Source organism: Cryptotermes secundus, unplaced genomic scaffold, assembly GCF_002891405.2.
Source record: "Cryptotermes secundus unplaced genomic scaffold, Csec_1.0 scaffold56, whole genome shotgun sequence".
Classification (NCBI taxonomy): Eukaryota; Metazoa; Arthropoda; class Insecta; order Blattodea; family Kalotermitidae; genus Cryptotermes; species Cryptotermes secundus.
The window spans coordinates 1,184,404-1,199,101 of record NW_019744407.1 but is presented as its reverse complement, the minus strand read 5'-3'; the positions used below and the strand labels follow the sequence as shown (position 1 = coordinate 1,199,101).

The 14,698-nt window shown below is 38.1% G+C and overlaps 1 protein-coding gene across 7 annotated transcripts in view; it reads left to right on the top strand.

Moving 5' to 3' along the window:
• The window catches only part of LOC111874647 (UPF0565 protein C2orf69 homolog), a 63,084-nt gene that overhangs the window by 29,831 nt on the left and 18,555 nt on the right, over positions 1 to 14,698 (top strand). For 5 of the 7 annotated variants that reach the window (XR_002844600.2, XM_033755550.1, XM_023870312.2 and 2 more), the window contains exons 2-4: positions 650 to 786; positions 2,615 to 2,767; positions 6,038 to 6,165. Coding sequence is in view for 6 of the 7 variants with exons in the window: in XM_033755550.1 (XP_033611441.1) it covers positions 700 to 786; positions 2,615 to 2,767; positions 6,038 to 6,165 (368 nt within the window). In the remaining variant the exon portion in view is untranslated. Of the gene's footprint in view, positions 1 to 649; positions 787 to 2,610; positions 2,768 to 6,037; positions 6,166 to 14,698 lie in introns of those variants that run through there. The other 2 variants (XM_023870314.1, XM_023870313.1) reach the window with 2 other exon arrangements.

Sequence of the window (14,698 nt, the reverse complement as noted above, 5' to 3'; positions counted from 1 at the left end):
ACACTTTACTGTACATAGCCCGTTAGGGCTGTATGTATGAAAAATTGATTATTTAAACCAATTTTTGGTGCATATGAAAATCTAATATGTAAATTATTTTTGGAACTTTTAAAATGCTGTAAAATAGTGCATGTGTGCCATGGCACTCCTTCTGTATTGCACTCTCAGCTTTTCACAGAGTTGTGTATTGCTATTATGGGTGGGTGACTCTCAATGCCTGGAGCCCTGTATTATTATTGTTACATGATTATCTAATTGAATTATATATTATTTACCTGAATGAAACATTTTTTGGTTTACTTAAATTTTAATCTGACTCTCTTAGTGCGGATGACACTCATGACTGGTAAGTACTATTCCAGTGTACATAAACAATTATTGTCAGTTACATGTCAGAGTAAGATTTGAAATTTGTGTTATTAATCCTTTTTGGCGAAAACAACTATTTATATATTTTGCAGTTTTAACTGTTGAAATTTTGTGAACACAAATGTTACCACTAATATAAGTCTCCAGTGTTTATTTTAAAGCTGTACCTTGAATTACAGGGATTATGAATTCATAATGATTTGAATATAAATTTTTACAGACTTAATAGCAGCTGAGACAGACCTGATTACTACATATCACGTGTATGAATTCCTTGCAGATGTGGCTTGAATCATTTGGCGACCCACCACATCGAAATAAAATGATTGGATGATTAGAATAAGAACGTGGAACCAGTATTTCACCTGTTTTGTTTCATTTTTCCACTGTTGGACACAAGATAGTACCAGAAAGTTAGTAAGTATCATATTGTAATTTTTTTTTGTTTCTAGTGTGCTCTTATTATTTGGGCTCCACTTCTCAAATTATTTTAAATGGGAACATTGTGCAGTTCCACACCCTAATTGTATATTACCAGGTTATGCAGGCCCATTATCGATGTGTCTTTGGGTTGAGGATATAGGATCTGGATGCATTGTCATTCCTACTGTTTGCACGGTTTCAATTTATGTAATAATTTCATCATTTTAGATGTTCTGGGGATAAGAAACCTACAATGTGAGTACATTCTTATGACTTAAAATTTACATAGGTTACAGTAGGGTAATTTTGGATGCTACATTTTTCTTTTTCTCTCCCTCGAAAACTTTATTATGCAGAAGATGTCCTGCAGGCTTGATTATTTCTTCTTAGGATATTTTGGTCCAGTGTTAATATGTTATATAATTCTGGGTTTTTGTATCTTTAAAATTAGTTCTCATATTTTAGTTTCAAGCTTAATTCAGTTTTTCAATTTATGTGGTCTATGTATGTCATTCCCAAAAGTCAGAGTTATTTGTTTTGTAGTTTTAATACCATTGTATAATGAAATATGATTATGTTGTTTTATGTAGACAAGTGCTTGATGGGAATTATTGAAAGCAGATACATTGAGATTTTGAAGAATGATGAGATGCCACAAAGAAAAAAAAATAGAAGATAGAGCAGTTAGAATTATGATAATACTTGAGAGTTGAGACTATAATTTATTCTCTGCAAGGTTTAACTGTAATGAAACTCATTACCCGCCAGTTCCACCAAATGAAATTTATTGCCAAATCATAATCTTAATCTTTATTTGTTCCAGAAATCCTTATTTGGCAATGCAGCCTTCAGATATAGAACAAGTCAAGTTATCAAATATAAGTCCTTTTTAAATAAATTAAAAGCTTCCTTTAATTTTATCTGATCTGGAACCTTATTGAGAAACTGATACCCATATTTATCACACCTTTTATTAAAGAGGACTGTATTACCATGTTACACATAGAAATTTAATTTTTTCACATATTATGATTATGGATGTCCATATTTTTTGCTATAGAATTTTATGTTTTTTAATAAAACATATCACTTCTAGTATGTATAAAAAAGGCAGAAGTGTCAGAAGTGGGATCAGTAACCANTGTGAGATAAGTAATTGTAGCCGTTATTTGTAGATTGTTAAATAAACCAATTAACCATCTCTACGGCGTCTTCAGTAACGGAAACACGTTACAATATTATAGTCTTTAAATATTTGTCTGCCTGATGTATGATAAATGACACCACTAATTATTGAAAGGGTTTTCTTTTGCAATTTAAATATTTTATTATTTTCACTCTTTATAAGAGACATTTCGAGCCGTCACACTTTCAAATGAATAAGTATCAAGGTTCTGTCAGGTGCAACAGTTTAATATTTAAAAAGCCATTACCTATTCTGACCACTCGGCCATCATCAGAATCCAAAGCCCATGCTCTAAAGGAGACACACTACGTATATGTGTGATAAAGATTTCATATGCTGTTTAACAGGGATTTCTACCATTATAAATTGAGACAGATTAAAATACTAATGTAATTAAAATAAATTGAGTTATAAAATGATTGACAATATCAATACAGTTAATTAAAACTTTAAAATTTAAAAGTCCAATGACAACCATGTTTTCTTACTGTGAACCTTCTTGAGTGATTGGTCATATATTTATCTGTAATGTTGCATACATACGTTCCAGGGGACTATGGTGGTCATTGGAATGTGTTGTAGTGTGGTGAGCATGTTGAATATGCTTGATAATGAAATTTTATTATGCTTTGTTAGGGGAGGATGCTGGGTACACCCCCTCCAGCCTGCCCAGTTCGTTTGTGTGGTGTCACTGGCTATGATGGACGAATTAATGATGTTGTCTATTGCCATCCTTCTGTAAGAGCTGAGCAAGATATGGCAGTTGTGTTTTTTGGTGGAGATGTGCAGGTTTGTTGTAATATTTGTTTTTGACACATCCACGGTGAAAGTTTCAAAAATCCACTTATCGACGTCTCCATGTCTTTGTCTGTCTCTTTTCATTTAACAGCCCAAGAACCTCAGCACAGATTTTTTCAAGATTTGACAGTGGAGAGTTTGACATATTTAATTTGTGTTAATATCAGACAATTACAGACACAGTTGTTCCAATGTCCTCAGTGACATCTGAGGTCGAATCTTGAAAATGTCTCTGCATTGTGTCACACAGTGAATACACTGGTTTTTATCCTATTTTCTCATTATGCATTCCTTACAAAGTAAAGTAGAATGTTGTATGTGGAGGTCATGTCTGTTTATCTGTGACCTAATATCAGAGCCCAAATTCTTGGACATGTCCCCCACCCCTTGACATGAGAGACTCCCTATAAATTATCACTCAGTTCAAATTTTTAGTCATAGTGATCTGTTTAGGTGACCATTTCGTTTTTTAATCAGATCAACTGATTACAAAATCTATTTTACATAAGCAGATAAATTAACTCTTCCATTTATACCATAAATTATTTTACAAGTTTTGTTGAAATTTAGTGTTGTGCATTATTATGCCATCAAAATTTGAATATCGTGTGCTCTATGTAGTAAAGTTTGTTTTTCTGACATAATGATACAAATCAGTTCCAAGTAAGCGTGGTAAATTGCTGAGAATGCCACTGGGAATTTTATCTACTACACATGTGAAGATGGTTTATCATATCGTCATATGTTTGTCTGTGAATCAGAAAATTCTGAGAACCACTGTCATATTCAGTTATTTTTGCTCCTTTAAACTGCCTATTTTGAAAAAAAAAACATGTGTTTTTCTTTTCATGGGAAAAATATCTTTTATGACACTGGTGGAAAATTCTTCAAGCCAGGATCATTCATGTGGTGCACGAAAAAGATTATCAAGTAGTTAAGACAACTGTAGGCAGGAATTAAACACAGAATGCTACACCGTCACATACCTGTTGGTCTGTCCATAGCAGGATTTGTTTAAGAATCATACAGATTACTGAGAATGTTGTCTTCAAATGACAATAGAAGAAAATGGATTTCAAAGCCCCCTTCCCCTCTAATTTCATTTAACACCAAATCATGCTCACACAACAAATGTCATGGCACAAAAGTTCAACTTCACCTTTATTGCTAAAATGATCAAGTTGGAAATAATGACATCCTGCCATCTAATGGTGTATTCAGGGCATAATGATATTTATTGCATTAAGAGTCTTTATTGCTTTTGGGAATGTTATTTATACAGATGGCCCCAAAAAGGTATACACAATTCAACATACAAAGTATCTGCTTTTGGTAATCCAGCTTTGATACACACAGAAAGGGATGGCTGCAACATATTGAAATAGAACAGGTGTTCAGAGTGCCCACCATTAGCTTGTCGACACTTCTGAGTTCAGATTAGTGCACGAGCAACTGTGGCCAAGGTGTCAAGTTGGATAGCAGTACATGACGTTTCAATTTATTTCCATAACATCTCCATTATCAGTGGTTTTCTGTGATATACCAAATCCTTCAGGGACCGACACAAGTAAAAGTTGAGGGGTGTTAAAACATTGCGGACCGGCGATTTAAATATTTAAATCACCCTGGGGCTGCCATCATTAAACCTACTATCCTAACTTGTGCACTGTTCACTTTAAAAATTAATATAAAATCTTCTAATTAATTTTATGAACTAAAATTTTTAGAGAACACTTACCAATGCTCCTAGAAGTGCTTGAGGGTGTGATATTTCTCGAAACATTCCCCTTTGTGAAGTGGCATTACACAGAACTTGCAAATGTAGACATACTCCTTTTTTTGTGAACTGTGCAAACATGGCATTGCCTAGAAGTATGCTTCCCCTTGGAATGTTCACTCTTCACAGTTTTCATGAGGGTATGTTTCCGCATATCACCCGAGAGTCGCCCTGGGGGGTCCACATGAGGCCTGTGTGGGGTGGGAGTTGATGCACCCGGTCACACTAAGTCTGTGTCTGACTCTGGTTTTGCCGCCACCATCTGGTCTGCAGCCCAGGCCTTTGCCACATTCATCAGAAATGCTTTGTATTTCAATTTCGAATCAGGGTTTAGATTTTTGTGATATTTTTAGATTTTTTACTGTCACTGCAATGTTATTACCCCCATTATTGTCAGAGCTACTGTCACTTTTACTGTCTGTGGCCACAATTCTTTGTTCTCCCGTCACTGCCGCTCTCTGAATCACCGTTACTACATGTCTCACAAGGCAGGTCAGCTAGCTCATCGGAGAAGAATTTGTCCTTGTCCATATACCACCACTAACTACTGGCTGGTACATACTGCTCGAAGAGCAGCAAAGCATTTTCGTTTATAGTGCGTTAAGAAAACAGCGAGGTAAAGTTACTGACAAGTAAGCAAACATTCCAGAGTTTTATTATGCCATTGCGTGCAACTTGAGTGGCGCCAGAGCAAGGTATAGTGTGTTACAACCTAAGATGTCCTAAAATCATGATATCATGCGACCGGTCCGCCACGTTTAAAAGCCAAAAGCATGATATCATGCGACCGGTCCTCAATGTGCTAAATCAGGTGAGCATAGGGGATACTCAGCACAACCTCTTTGTCCCAACCACTCTCCTTGTAAGATCTCATCGAGGTAGCTTCTGATGTCTCAGTAGTAATGTGGTGGTGCACCATCTTGTTGAAAGTAAAGTGGCTCATTCCCATAGAGCTGATGAATGGCAGGTAAAATGGATATCCAAAGCATGTTGAGGTACAGAGGGTCAGTAACTGTTCATTCATCCCAGATCTTTGCTTCTACGCATCATGCACTGTACCATCATCCTCAAATTTGTCATGAATGCATGTAGTTGTAAATCGTGTTGGAGGTTCCATAGCAAGTTCATGCTGCCAGTTTCTGTACTTCGCATACATCTTCAGATTTCCAATACCACTTCAAAATTATCTTGCATTGCTCAAATGACAACCATTCCACCTCCATTTTCTTGACTGTCCTGCTATTTGATAAAGTGGCTCTGGCATTTATGTGACTAGCACCATCTTTTGAGAGAGTATCACACTGCGCACTATACATTACTTTCTGGTTGAACTTTGAAAATGGCCGTAGATAACCTCCATTAAACTGTGTATACATATTTTGGACCCCTGCGTAGTTTTATATTGAGTGAGGAGGAAACTGAGAATTGAACAGATTGACTTCTCAGTGACACCATACCTAATTGTTGGCTTTGTTTATTTTTAGGACTTTCCTGAGAACATGGAAAATCATAGAGATAACAAGAATTATGTGAAATGGAATCTGGAAAGCACTGCCGTGTTACTTCATTCTTATTTTCCCGATAGTCATATTGTAGTTGTGAGACCATCAAGGTGAGCGATATTTTTAGTCATTTATTTTGGTTGCAATGTAGTGATATATTGTTTCAGGTTTTCATGAGTTGGTATGGGATTTGGCTCTTGACTTGTGTAGCTGCCTTTAAAAATATTGCAAATTAATTTTTCTTCTTATATTTTAGAATTAAGGCATATGTAGATGTGTGATGTTTTGTTTATGTGGATGAATATAAATCAGCCGATTTGACATATTTATGATAAACCTAAAGCTATTTTGATTTTACATTCTTATTTTATGGTTGTAGTACATCTGCTCAGATGTCGCTGATTTCTTTATGAGATTAAGAGTTATATTTATTTCAAATTGTTATAGTTTTTGTGTATAAGTGTAACTGCATGATACAAGAAATTATAAGAAGTGCAGTTATTTAAAATTAATGACTTCTGTTTTGTTCAGTGGCATGCAGTTGAAGTGTGTCTAAACATACTTCCATATAAAGCTTAGAAACATGCTGTTATATCTTTTGAAAATATATTATGATATGGGTGAAGTTAAAGAAAAGTTTATGACTAGAATTTTATATGCTGAATGCAGGAGAAAATAATGAAGTCTTGCAGTATGCTATATTTTCATGAGTAATAATGGTATTTTTTCTCACAGGGTAGAATTAAATATGATCTTCAAAAGTGATTTAAAAAGTACATGTGTCCTATAGTCAGGAAAAACTTGCATTGTATTGAAATAATATTGTCACATGTTGGGTGTTCATTCATTCATCAGTAATCTGTGGTATCGCTTGTGGTATCACGTGACTTCTGCGACGTCTCGACTAGGTTCCAACTGTGTTGGGTGTATCACATGACAAACAACTTTATGACGTATTGGATATAGCGAATTTATTGCACATTCGCTTGTACACTTATACAATTCACAGTTTCACAAGTACTGCCATCGACAGTATCACAATTACTTCCACTGAGTGTTGGGTGTATCACATGACAAACAACTTTATGACGTATTGGATATAGCGAATTTATTGCACATTCGCTTGTACACTTATACAATTCACAGTTTCACAAGTACTGCCATCGACAGTATCACAGTTACTTCCACTGATTCCATTCACTCCAGCGAATGCTAGATTGCAACTGACTGGTTACTCCCTATGTAGTTACTCTTATAGACCCTCAGTCAGACAGCGGAAAACCCAGATTGCTTCACTGTTGCACAAACGCCATGTTTACAGGCGTTGCTGGGGAATGCTGCCGAGAGTTGTTTATTGTTGCGTAGTAAATGCGGTGTCCCCTGTTATGTCACTGGGAAGTGCTGTTACGTCACCATGGGGGAGGGGGACGGAGTGTTGACTGGCCTGTTACCGTAGCAGTGGCAGTTGTCCCGATGCTGTTATATCACCGCGGAGTGGGTTCTTTACTGAGCATTGTGCCGTCCATGTCACATTGCTCCCTTCTAAAGGTTGTTCATCCCGAACAGCCTAACGGTGCAACCCCATTCCTTTTCTTTCTAGGCTGTGCTTTCTGCATCTTCCTTTGGTTCAGCTACCCCTCTTGCAGTGACTATTCTCCGGCTGTTACATCCGCTCCCTTCTTAAGATTGTTCGTCCCGAACAATTCCATGGTCCAGCATTCGTCGATCTGTTGTATCACATTCACTCCTCACTTTCATCCTTTGCACATTCACTCTCGCTGGGGAGGTCGGTACTTCTACATTACCGGCTCCTCCTCTATCCATTGTTTTCTTTTCCATTTTGGAGGGTGTCGACACCTCCATACTGTCCAATCCTTGATCAAGTCTTTCTTGAGAAGTTCCCTTTGTTGACGTAACAGTGTGGCCTGCACTCGCTGACGTCGTTGTTCCTCCTGGTCTTCCCGCCACTTGCTGGTGCGAGACTGTGGTGCAACAGTCCCCACTGCTGGTTTCTTTTTATTGCTATGGTCATCTTGCAATGGTTGAGACTCGTCATAAGGCTGCTTGCAGAGATGGTATTGACAATTGTCGATGGCCAATTCCTTTCTTTGGGATCCGAAGGTTCCCTGGGTAGTTTCCTTCTTGAAAGCATCTCTCCTGCGTCGTGCCACTGCTGCACGGCGGGACACTTTCCGGTCGGTTTGTGTTTTCCGTGCCACTTTTGCACGGTGGCTCGTCCCTCTGCAGACGATGACCAGTCTTCCTCAGCGCCCGACCTGACACTGGGGCTGTTCATTCATTTTTTGCTGATTTCAGTCCCTACACCTTTTCTTCTTCGGTTCTCTGACCGGCATTACTTTGGTGTCATTTATGGGGACGTCTTGTTGTTGGGCCACCTCAGGTTTCCTGTCCACTGGGGTCGGCTCTTTTTCTTCTAGACGATCCTCCATCTCTTGGCAGGCCATAGTCTTTATGTCCATTTCGGGTTTGATTTCGGCCACCATCTCCCTGTGGCCAGTTTCCATCATTTGCATGGCCAGCAAAACGATGTCTGCCTTAGCCTGGTATTCATCCATCTTTTTCAGTATTTCGTCTTTGTGAGTCCTATCAGCGTCCATCCTCGCCAGCAGGCGCTTGAACAATTTTTCCATCTAAATAATGTGGCAGTATAATGCACTCGTAAATTCAGTTATTCTTCGAGACATGTGCGAGTTCATAAAGCTCTTCTGAAACCAAATTGTCATGTGTTGGGCGTATCACGCGACAGATAACTTTACGACATATTGGATATAGCGAATTTATTGCACATTCGCTCCTACACTTATACAATTCACAATTTCACAAGTACTGCCATCGGCAGTATCAAAATTACTTCCACTGATTCCATTCACTCTAATGAATGCTAGACTGCAACTGACTGGTTACTCCCTATCTAGTTACTCTTATAGAACCTCAGTCAGACAGCAGAAAACCCAGATGGCTTCACTGTTGCATAAACACCGTGTTTACAGGCGTTGCTGGGGAACGTTGCCGAGAGTTGTTTATTGTTGCGTAGTAACCGTGGTGTCCCCTGTTATGTCACTGTGGGAAGTGCTGTTATGACACCGCGGGGGAGGGGGACGGAGTGTTGACTGGCTTGTTACCATAGCAGTGGCAGTTGCCCCAATGCTGTTATGTCACCGCGGAAGGGGGTGTTTACCGAGCATTGCGCTGTCCATGTCACATTGCTCCCTTCTAAAGGTTGTTCATCCCGAATAGCCTAACGGTGCAACCCCATTCATTTTCTTTCTAGGCTGTGCTGTCTGCGTCTTCTTTTGGTTCAACTACTTCTCTTGCAGTGACTATTCTCCGGCCGTTACATCTGCTCCCTTCTTAAGATTGTTCATCCCGAACAATTTCATAATCCAGTGTTTGTCGATCTGTTGTATCACGTTCACTCCTCACTTTGATCCATCGCACATTCACTCTCGCTGGGGAGGCCGGTACTTCTACGGGAATAGCTTTATCTTTCACCTTTTTACTGTACCAATATTGAAAGTTGTAATGTAATTTATAGTGCTTGTTTTATTGTACATATGCATTATGTCTTTATGGTCTGAGCTACATTTGAAACATTTATAGAGTGTGCTTATTGTAAGGGGAACTTCTAGTTTGCAATCAGGCCTGCATATTTTGAATTTTCCTTTTGCCTTCCCTTTCCCATAGACAAAATCCTACGATTCTCCAGTGTGAATATTTAGGCATCAGTAGAAGTAATACACATGAAATTTTATGGGTGTTTATATTGTTTTTGTCAGCAATAAATTGTGGACTAAGCAGGCAGATATTATTATATTTGGGAACAATATACACTACTTAAAATTATTGACTGTAATAGCTATTCTAAACCTGACAGACAGTGCCAGGAACTAATGATAAATTACTGGAGGGAACTGGATTGACCTACATCATATTCAGCAGCTATGTAAACAGAATATATTTGTATTTCATGTTTTTTTCCCCCTTTCTTCCAAACCTTTGTTTGGAAATATCATGCCAAATGCTGTTGTAGGTCATTTTATTTTGACAAAGTTGAAATGTCATATCCTAAACTGGACTTGACAGCATATAAAATTCTTTTTTTTTTATTTGCTTGTCCATAAATTACATAATGTAGTAAATACTGCCACTTTGATTGCTTACATTTTTTTAACTTTGATGTTGACTTTCATATTCAGGTACAATTGACAGTAAAGACTATTAATGTTGTTTCATCAAGAAAATGTATCATATAAATAACCTTATCTTCATATTCATATTATTAATGAAAATTCTGTTTGTAGATGTGGTAAGATGAAGAAGTTTTAAAATTATGATGTGTTTAGGTTATATGACAGTTGCATTTTCAGAAAATGACTGATAAGGTGAGATTTCAAGTTCTTACAGCAATGACTGAAGGTTATTATGTTCTAGTTATGACACAGTGTAGCTTGGTAGATGGGTACTGACATTTTGGAGGAACCTATCTACCAAGCTATATGGTGTCAGAGCCAAGAGGGCAGCAATATTCAGTGGTGAGGTTATTTTTAAAATTGGAAAATCCACCCCAGTTTTAGCTTTTTTGCTTTTGGCTTTGAAACAAACTGATGTAGCTACCCATATTGCATTAACTCTATGAAGCTGTGAAATGGAATTAGTACAAATTCTGACTAGCCATTTCTTGTTGATGAGAATGTGTTTGCTGCGTACTGGTATTACTGGTAAGATATTGGGTTGCAAAAATAAGCAATCATTGAAAGTGCTGAAAGCTAATCAGAATTCAACACAGGGTTATAACTATAAAAGGTTATGCCTTCTGAGGACCTTCTTGTTCACAAATTTGGTTTAAGAGAAATAAGACTTCAATAGTACTGTTGACACATGCAGAGAACTTAATTCAGTGTTGCCAATTGTTTGATATGTCACTTCAGGTATATAAGAATTGTTTTTCTGTTACATCAGGCATGTAAAAGAAACATAATGGACGTACTTACTCACTTTCTTTCTTTCTGGTATAATTTTTTTATTTGGGTAATAAGGTAAGATTTTTAAACATCAAATACTGTTAATTCAAAGTACAGACAGTATATTCATGTATGTGAATACAATATTGAACCTTCAGGTTCCATAAAATGCTGGGAAGTTCTTGAATAGCTGCGCAACTGGCAACTTCTCAAGAAGGGCTCAACTCAGTGAAGTTAGTTATTGTCTATTAATTTATAGCCTTTCCATTTCGCTTATATGGAGAGTTAGGAATTTGGATAAAGCTTAAGTATAATTTATTTATTTATTGCATTTAAAGTGTATATTAATTTCATTTGGGATCTGTAGTAGAATCACTGTAGTTGAAAGTAATAATTTATGGGTAACAAAATCAGTTAAAAATCATAAGAGTAGCAGCAGTCAGTTTATAATTACAATGATACATTTAAGTAAATGTAACAAAAAATATCAGATACAGATATGTATAACAATTACACTGGGAGACAAAAGGTCACAGTACCATTGGATCACAGGTATTGTCAAAAAATGTCAGTTACTTAGAGCTGGACATTATGTATGTTTTACAGAGATATTCTGTGATCCTACAAGTGTGCAATGACTGAAGTTAGCAGAATATTAGGAGAACAAAATAATGGAAGTGCTAAAAAATTGAGGAATAGAATTTGTTCATATTGGCTACATTGAAAGAACTTGAATTGGCAACACTGAATGTTATTCTGTTTGTTTAAACTCTGTAATGCTCATGTCAGTTCATTAATGATTGTGTTGAGTGATAGTCTGCATGAAATAATCCAAAAAAAGATAGGAGACTTGTCCAATTCTGGAAGAGGACAGATCGCTGTTGCACATTCAGCTGGACCATCTATGTAAAAGACTGCCATGTTATTAGGTGTGTTGAGAGTGACAGTTTCTAAGGTTATGTCGGCATACAGAATGCATCATGGGAGAACAACATCAGCGAAGAGGAACAGTGGGCAAAAATCAACATTGACAGAAAGAGAATGTCATACATTGAGAAGGGATGTTTTAAAATATCACATAAATACTGCAGCACAGGTGACAGCAGAACTGAATATTCATCTTGAAGACCCTGTTTCTACAAAATCTGCCCAATGTGAGTTTCACAAATCCAACATCCACAGTAGGCGTGCAATTGCTAAACCTGTGATTACTTAAAGTAATGCTCAGATGCATAAACAGTGGTGTAATGAACATAAAACCTGGATGTCAGACAACTGGAAATAGTTCCACTTGAGAAAGATGCCATGAGAAAGAGAAACAGCATCGTATTGCTTGTGTAACTGTCAGGTTTTAGTTGATATTAAATTTCTTCACTTGAGACTCCATTTATTCTAGCCAAGTGACATTAAAAATGCTATATTTGACAAAGCCATAGCTCAAGCGGTTAGTCGCTGGCTTCCCACCACAGTGACCCGGGTTCGATCCTGGGTCTGGTCAAGTGGGATTTGTCGTGGACAAATTGGCACTGGGGCAGGTTTTCTCCAAGAACTTCAGTTTCCCCTGCCAATCTTCATTCAACCAATTGCTCCACAATCACCCTCACCTATCATCTGGGGGCTGGTACAGTAGGCCTGGAGTGGCCACAGTACAAAAGACTTAGTCCCACCCCACTAGCAATAAAAAAAGAAGTACTGCATTTAATTTGAAGCACAGGACTGCTGCAGGATCAAATTTAGAAAGGGAATGCACAATATATCACAGCTGGTTGTAGCCCAAGGGCTAATATTTCCCAGCCCTTTAGTCGAATCAAATCTAATGTGATCTGAGGTCTCGTGAGATTAGGTGGAATTACAATACATATTGAATTCGGAGACATGTAGAAGCAGCTGTGACTTATTGAAATTACCTTTCCCTGTATTTTCATGGAGGGACCAAACAGAATAAAGAAATGCATAAGTCAGGATAGCTGGTTTCTGTCTGGGATTGACCCATGTACTTCAAATACAATTTAGTCATGCCTCTGCTGTGCCAACCTGCTTTGTAACTGAATGTTGACACACATTTTTCTTAATGTTCATGTTTCCTTCATTCATGAAGGATGTCAATTGTATATACAGGGTGGGGCGCAGAAACTTCCTTTTTTTGAAGGCAAATAAAAGAAAAATTATTGCTGATAGACAAAATTTATGTTTGGCAATGAAAGAACATACTTTAAAGTTTTAAATCATGTAGTTCTAAACAAAATATCTTGAAGGTGGTGGCCACCATTCTCTATGCACTGATGCAACCGTTTTCTGAAGTTCCCCTCTGCACGTTCCAACATGTGCACCAGAATTTGGCCTACTTCCTGCCGAATAACATTCTTCAGCTGAAGCAGGTTTGTGGGGTGATGTTTAAAAACCTCTGCCTTGAGGTATCTCCATAAAAAAAATCACAGGGCATTAGATCAGGTGAGTGCGCTCTGCCCACGGGATGTCACCTCGAAGCGACACGAACCGTCCGGGGAACTTTGTCCTCAAAACTGTCATCGAAGCTCGGGCTGTGTGGGCCATGGCACCATCCTGTTGGAACCAGAGATTTTCTAGATGCATTTCTTCAAGAGCTAGTTAAAAAAAGTTTTTAATCATGTCCACGTACCACTGTGAATTGACAGTAACTGCATGATTGTCTTCTTCAAAAATATAAGGGCCAATAACTCCAACTCTCGACAACGCACACCATACTGTCACCTTACTACTGTGAAGTGACCTCTCATGGAGCTCTCTGGGATTGTTACCACTCCAATGGCACATATTCTGCTTGTTGACATACCTGGATAGGTGAAAATGTGCCTCATCACTAAAGAAAACAAGTGCATGAGGGGGTAAAGTTTCCAGTAACGTTTTGCATGCCGTTATTCGGTTCTGAAAATCACGTGGTGACAATTCTTGCACAACAACCATCTTACAGGGATGGAAATTAAGATGTTCATGAAGAATTCGGCTCATTGAACGATTGGATATGTCTAGGCCGACTGCATGTTTGCTAGCGGAGCGTCTTGGAGATCTCAAAATTGACTGTTAAACTGCCTTCACATTTTCTGGCGTCGTAACCGCCTGTTGTCGTCCTGATGATTCTTTCATCACACTCCCGGTTGTCCTAAGGTTCTCTACCCACAAAACAATCAATTTCCGGTCAGGAACCGGACCTCTGGGCTTAATTCTGAAGTGAGTACGGAACGCACACTGCACCGCCATGTAGGAATGGTTGTTCGAAAAATAGGCTTCGACAGCAAATGCACGCTGCTCACTCATCCACCTCGTGTTTCCTACTGAGGGGTATTAGACAGAAACTTCCACAACTGCTGCGTTCACCAAGCCTATCCCCACTTTTCTGCGACCTCCCCTCCCTTCACAATGCGTCTTAACAAAAAGGAAGTTTCTGCGCCCCATCCTATACTATGGTTCAGTGAAAACTGTACAAATAATCAAATTCCTAACAAAATGAGATATAAAGAAAACAAATTCTTGTAAACAATATTGGATCTCTAGAAAGGACACTTCCATTTCCCATTTGCAATGATATACTGGTGTGCCTCTTTAAGAGAACCATTTACTACCAGTGCCTCTTCATTAGCCCACATCCAGTTATGTTACCCCCCTCTCCTTGGGTCTGATAACC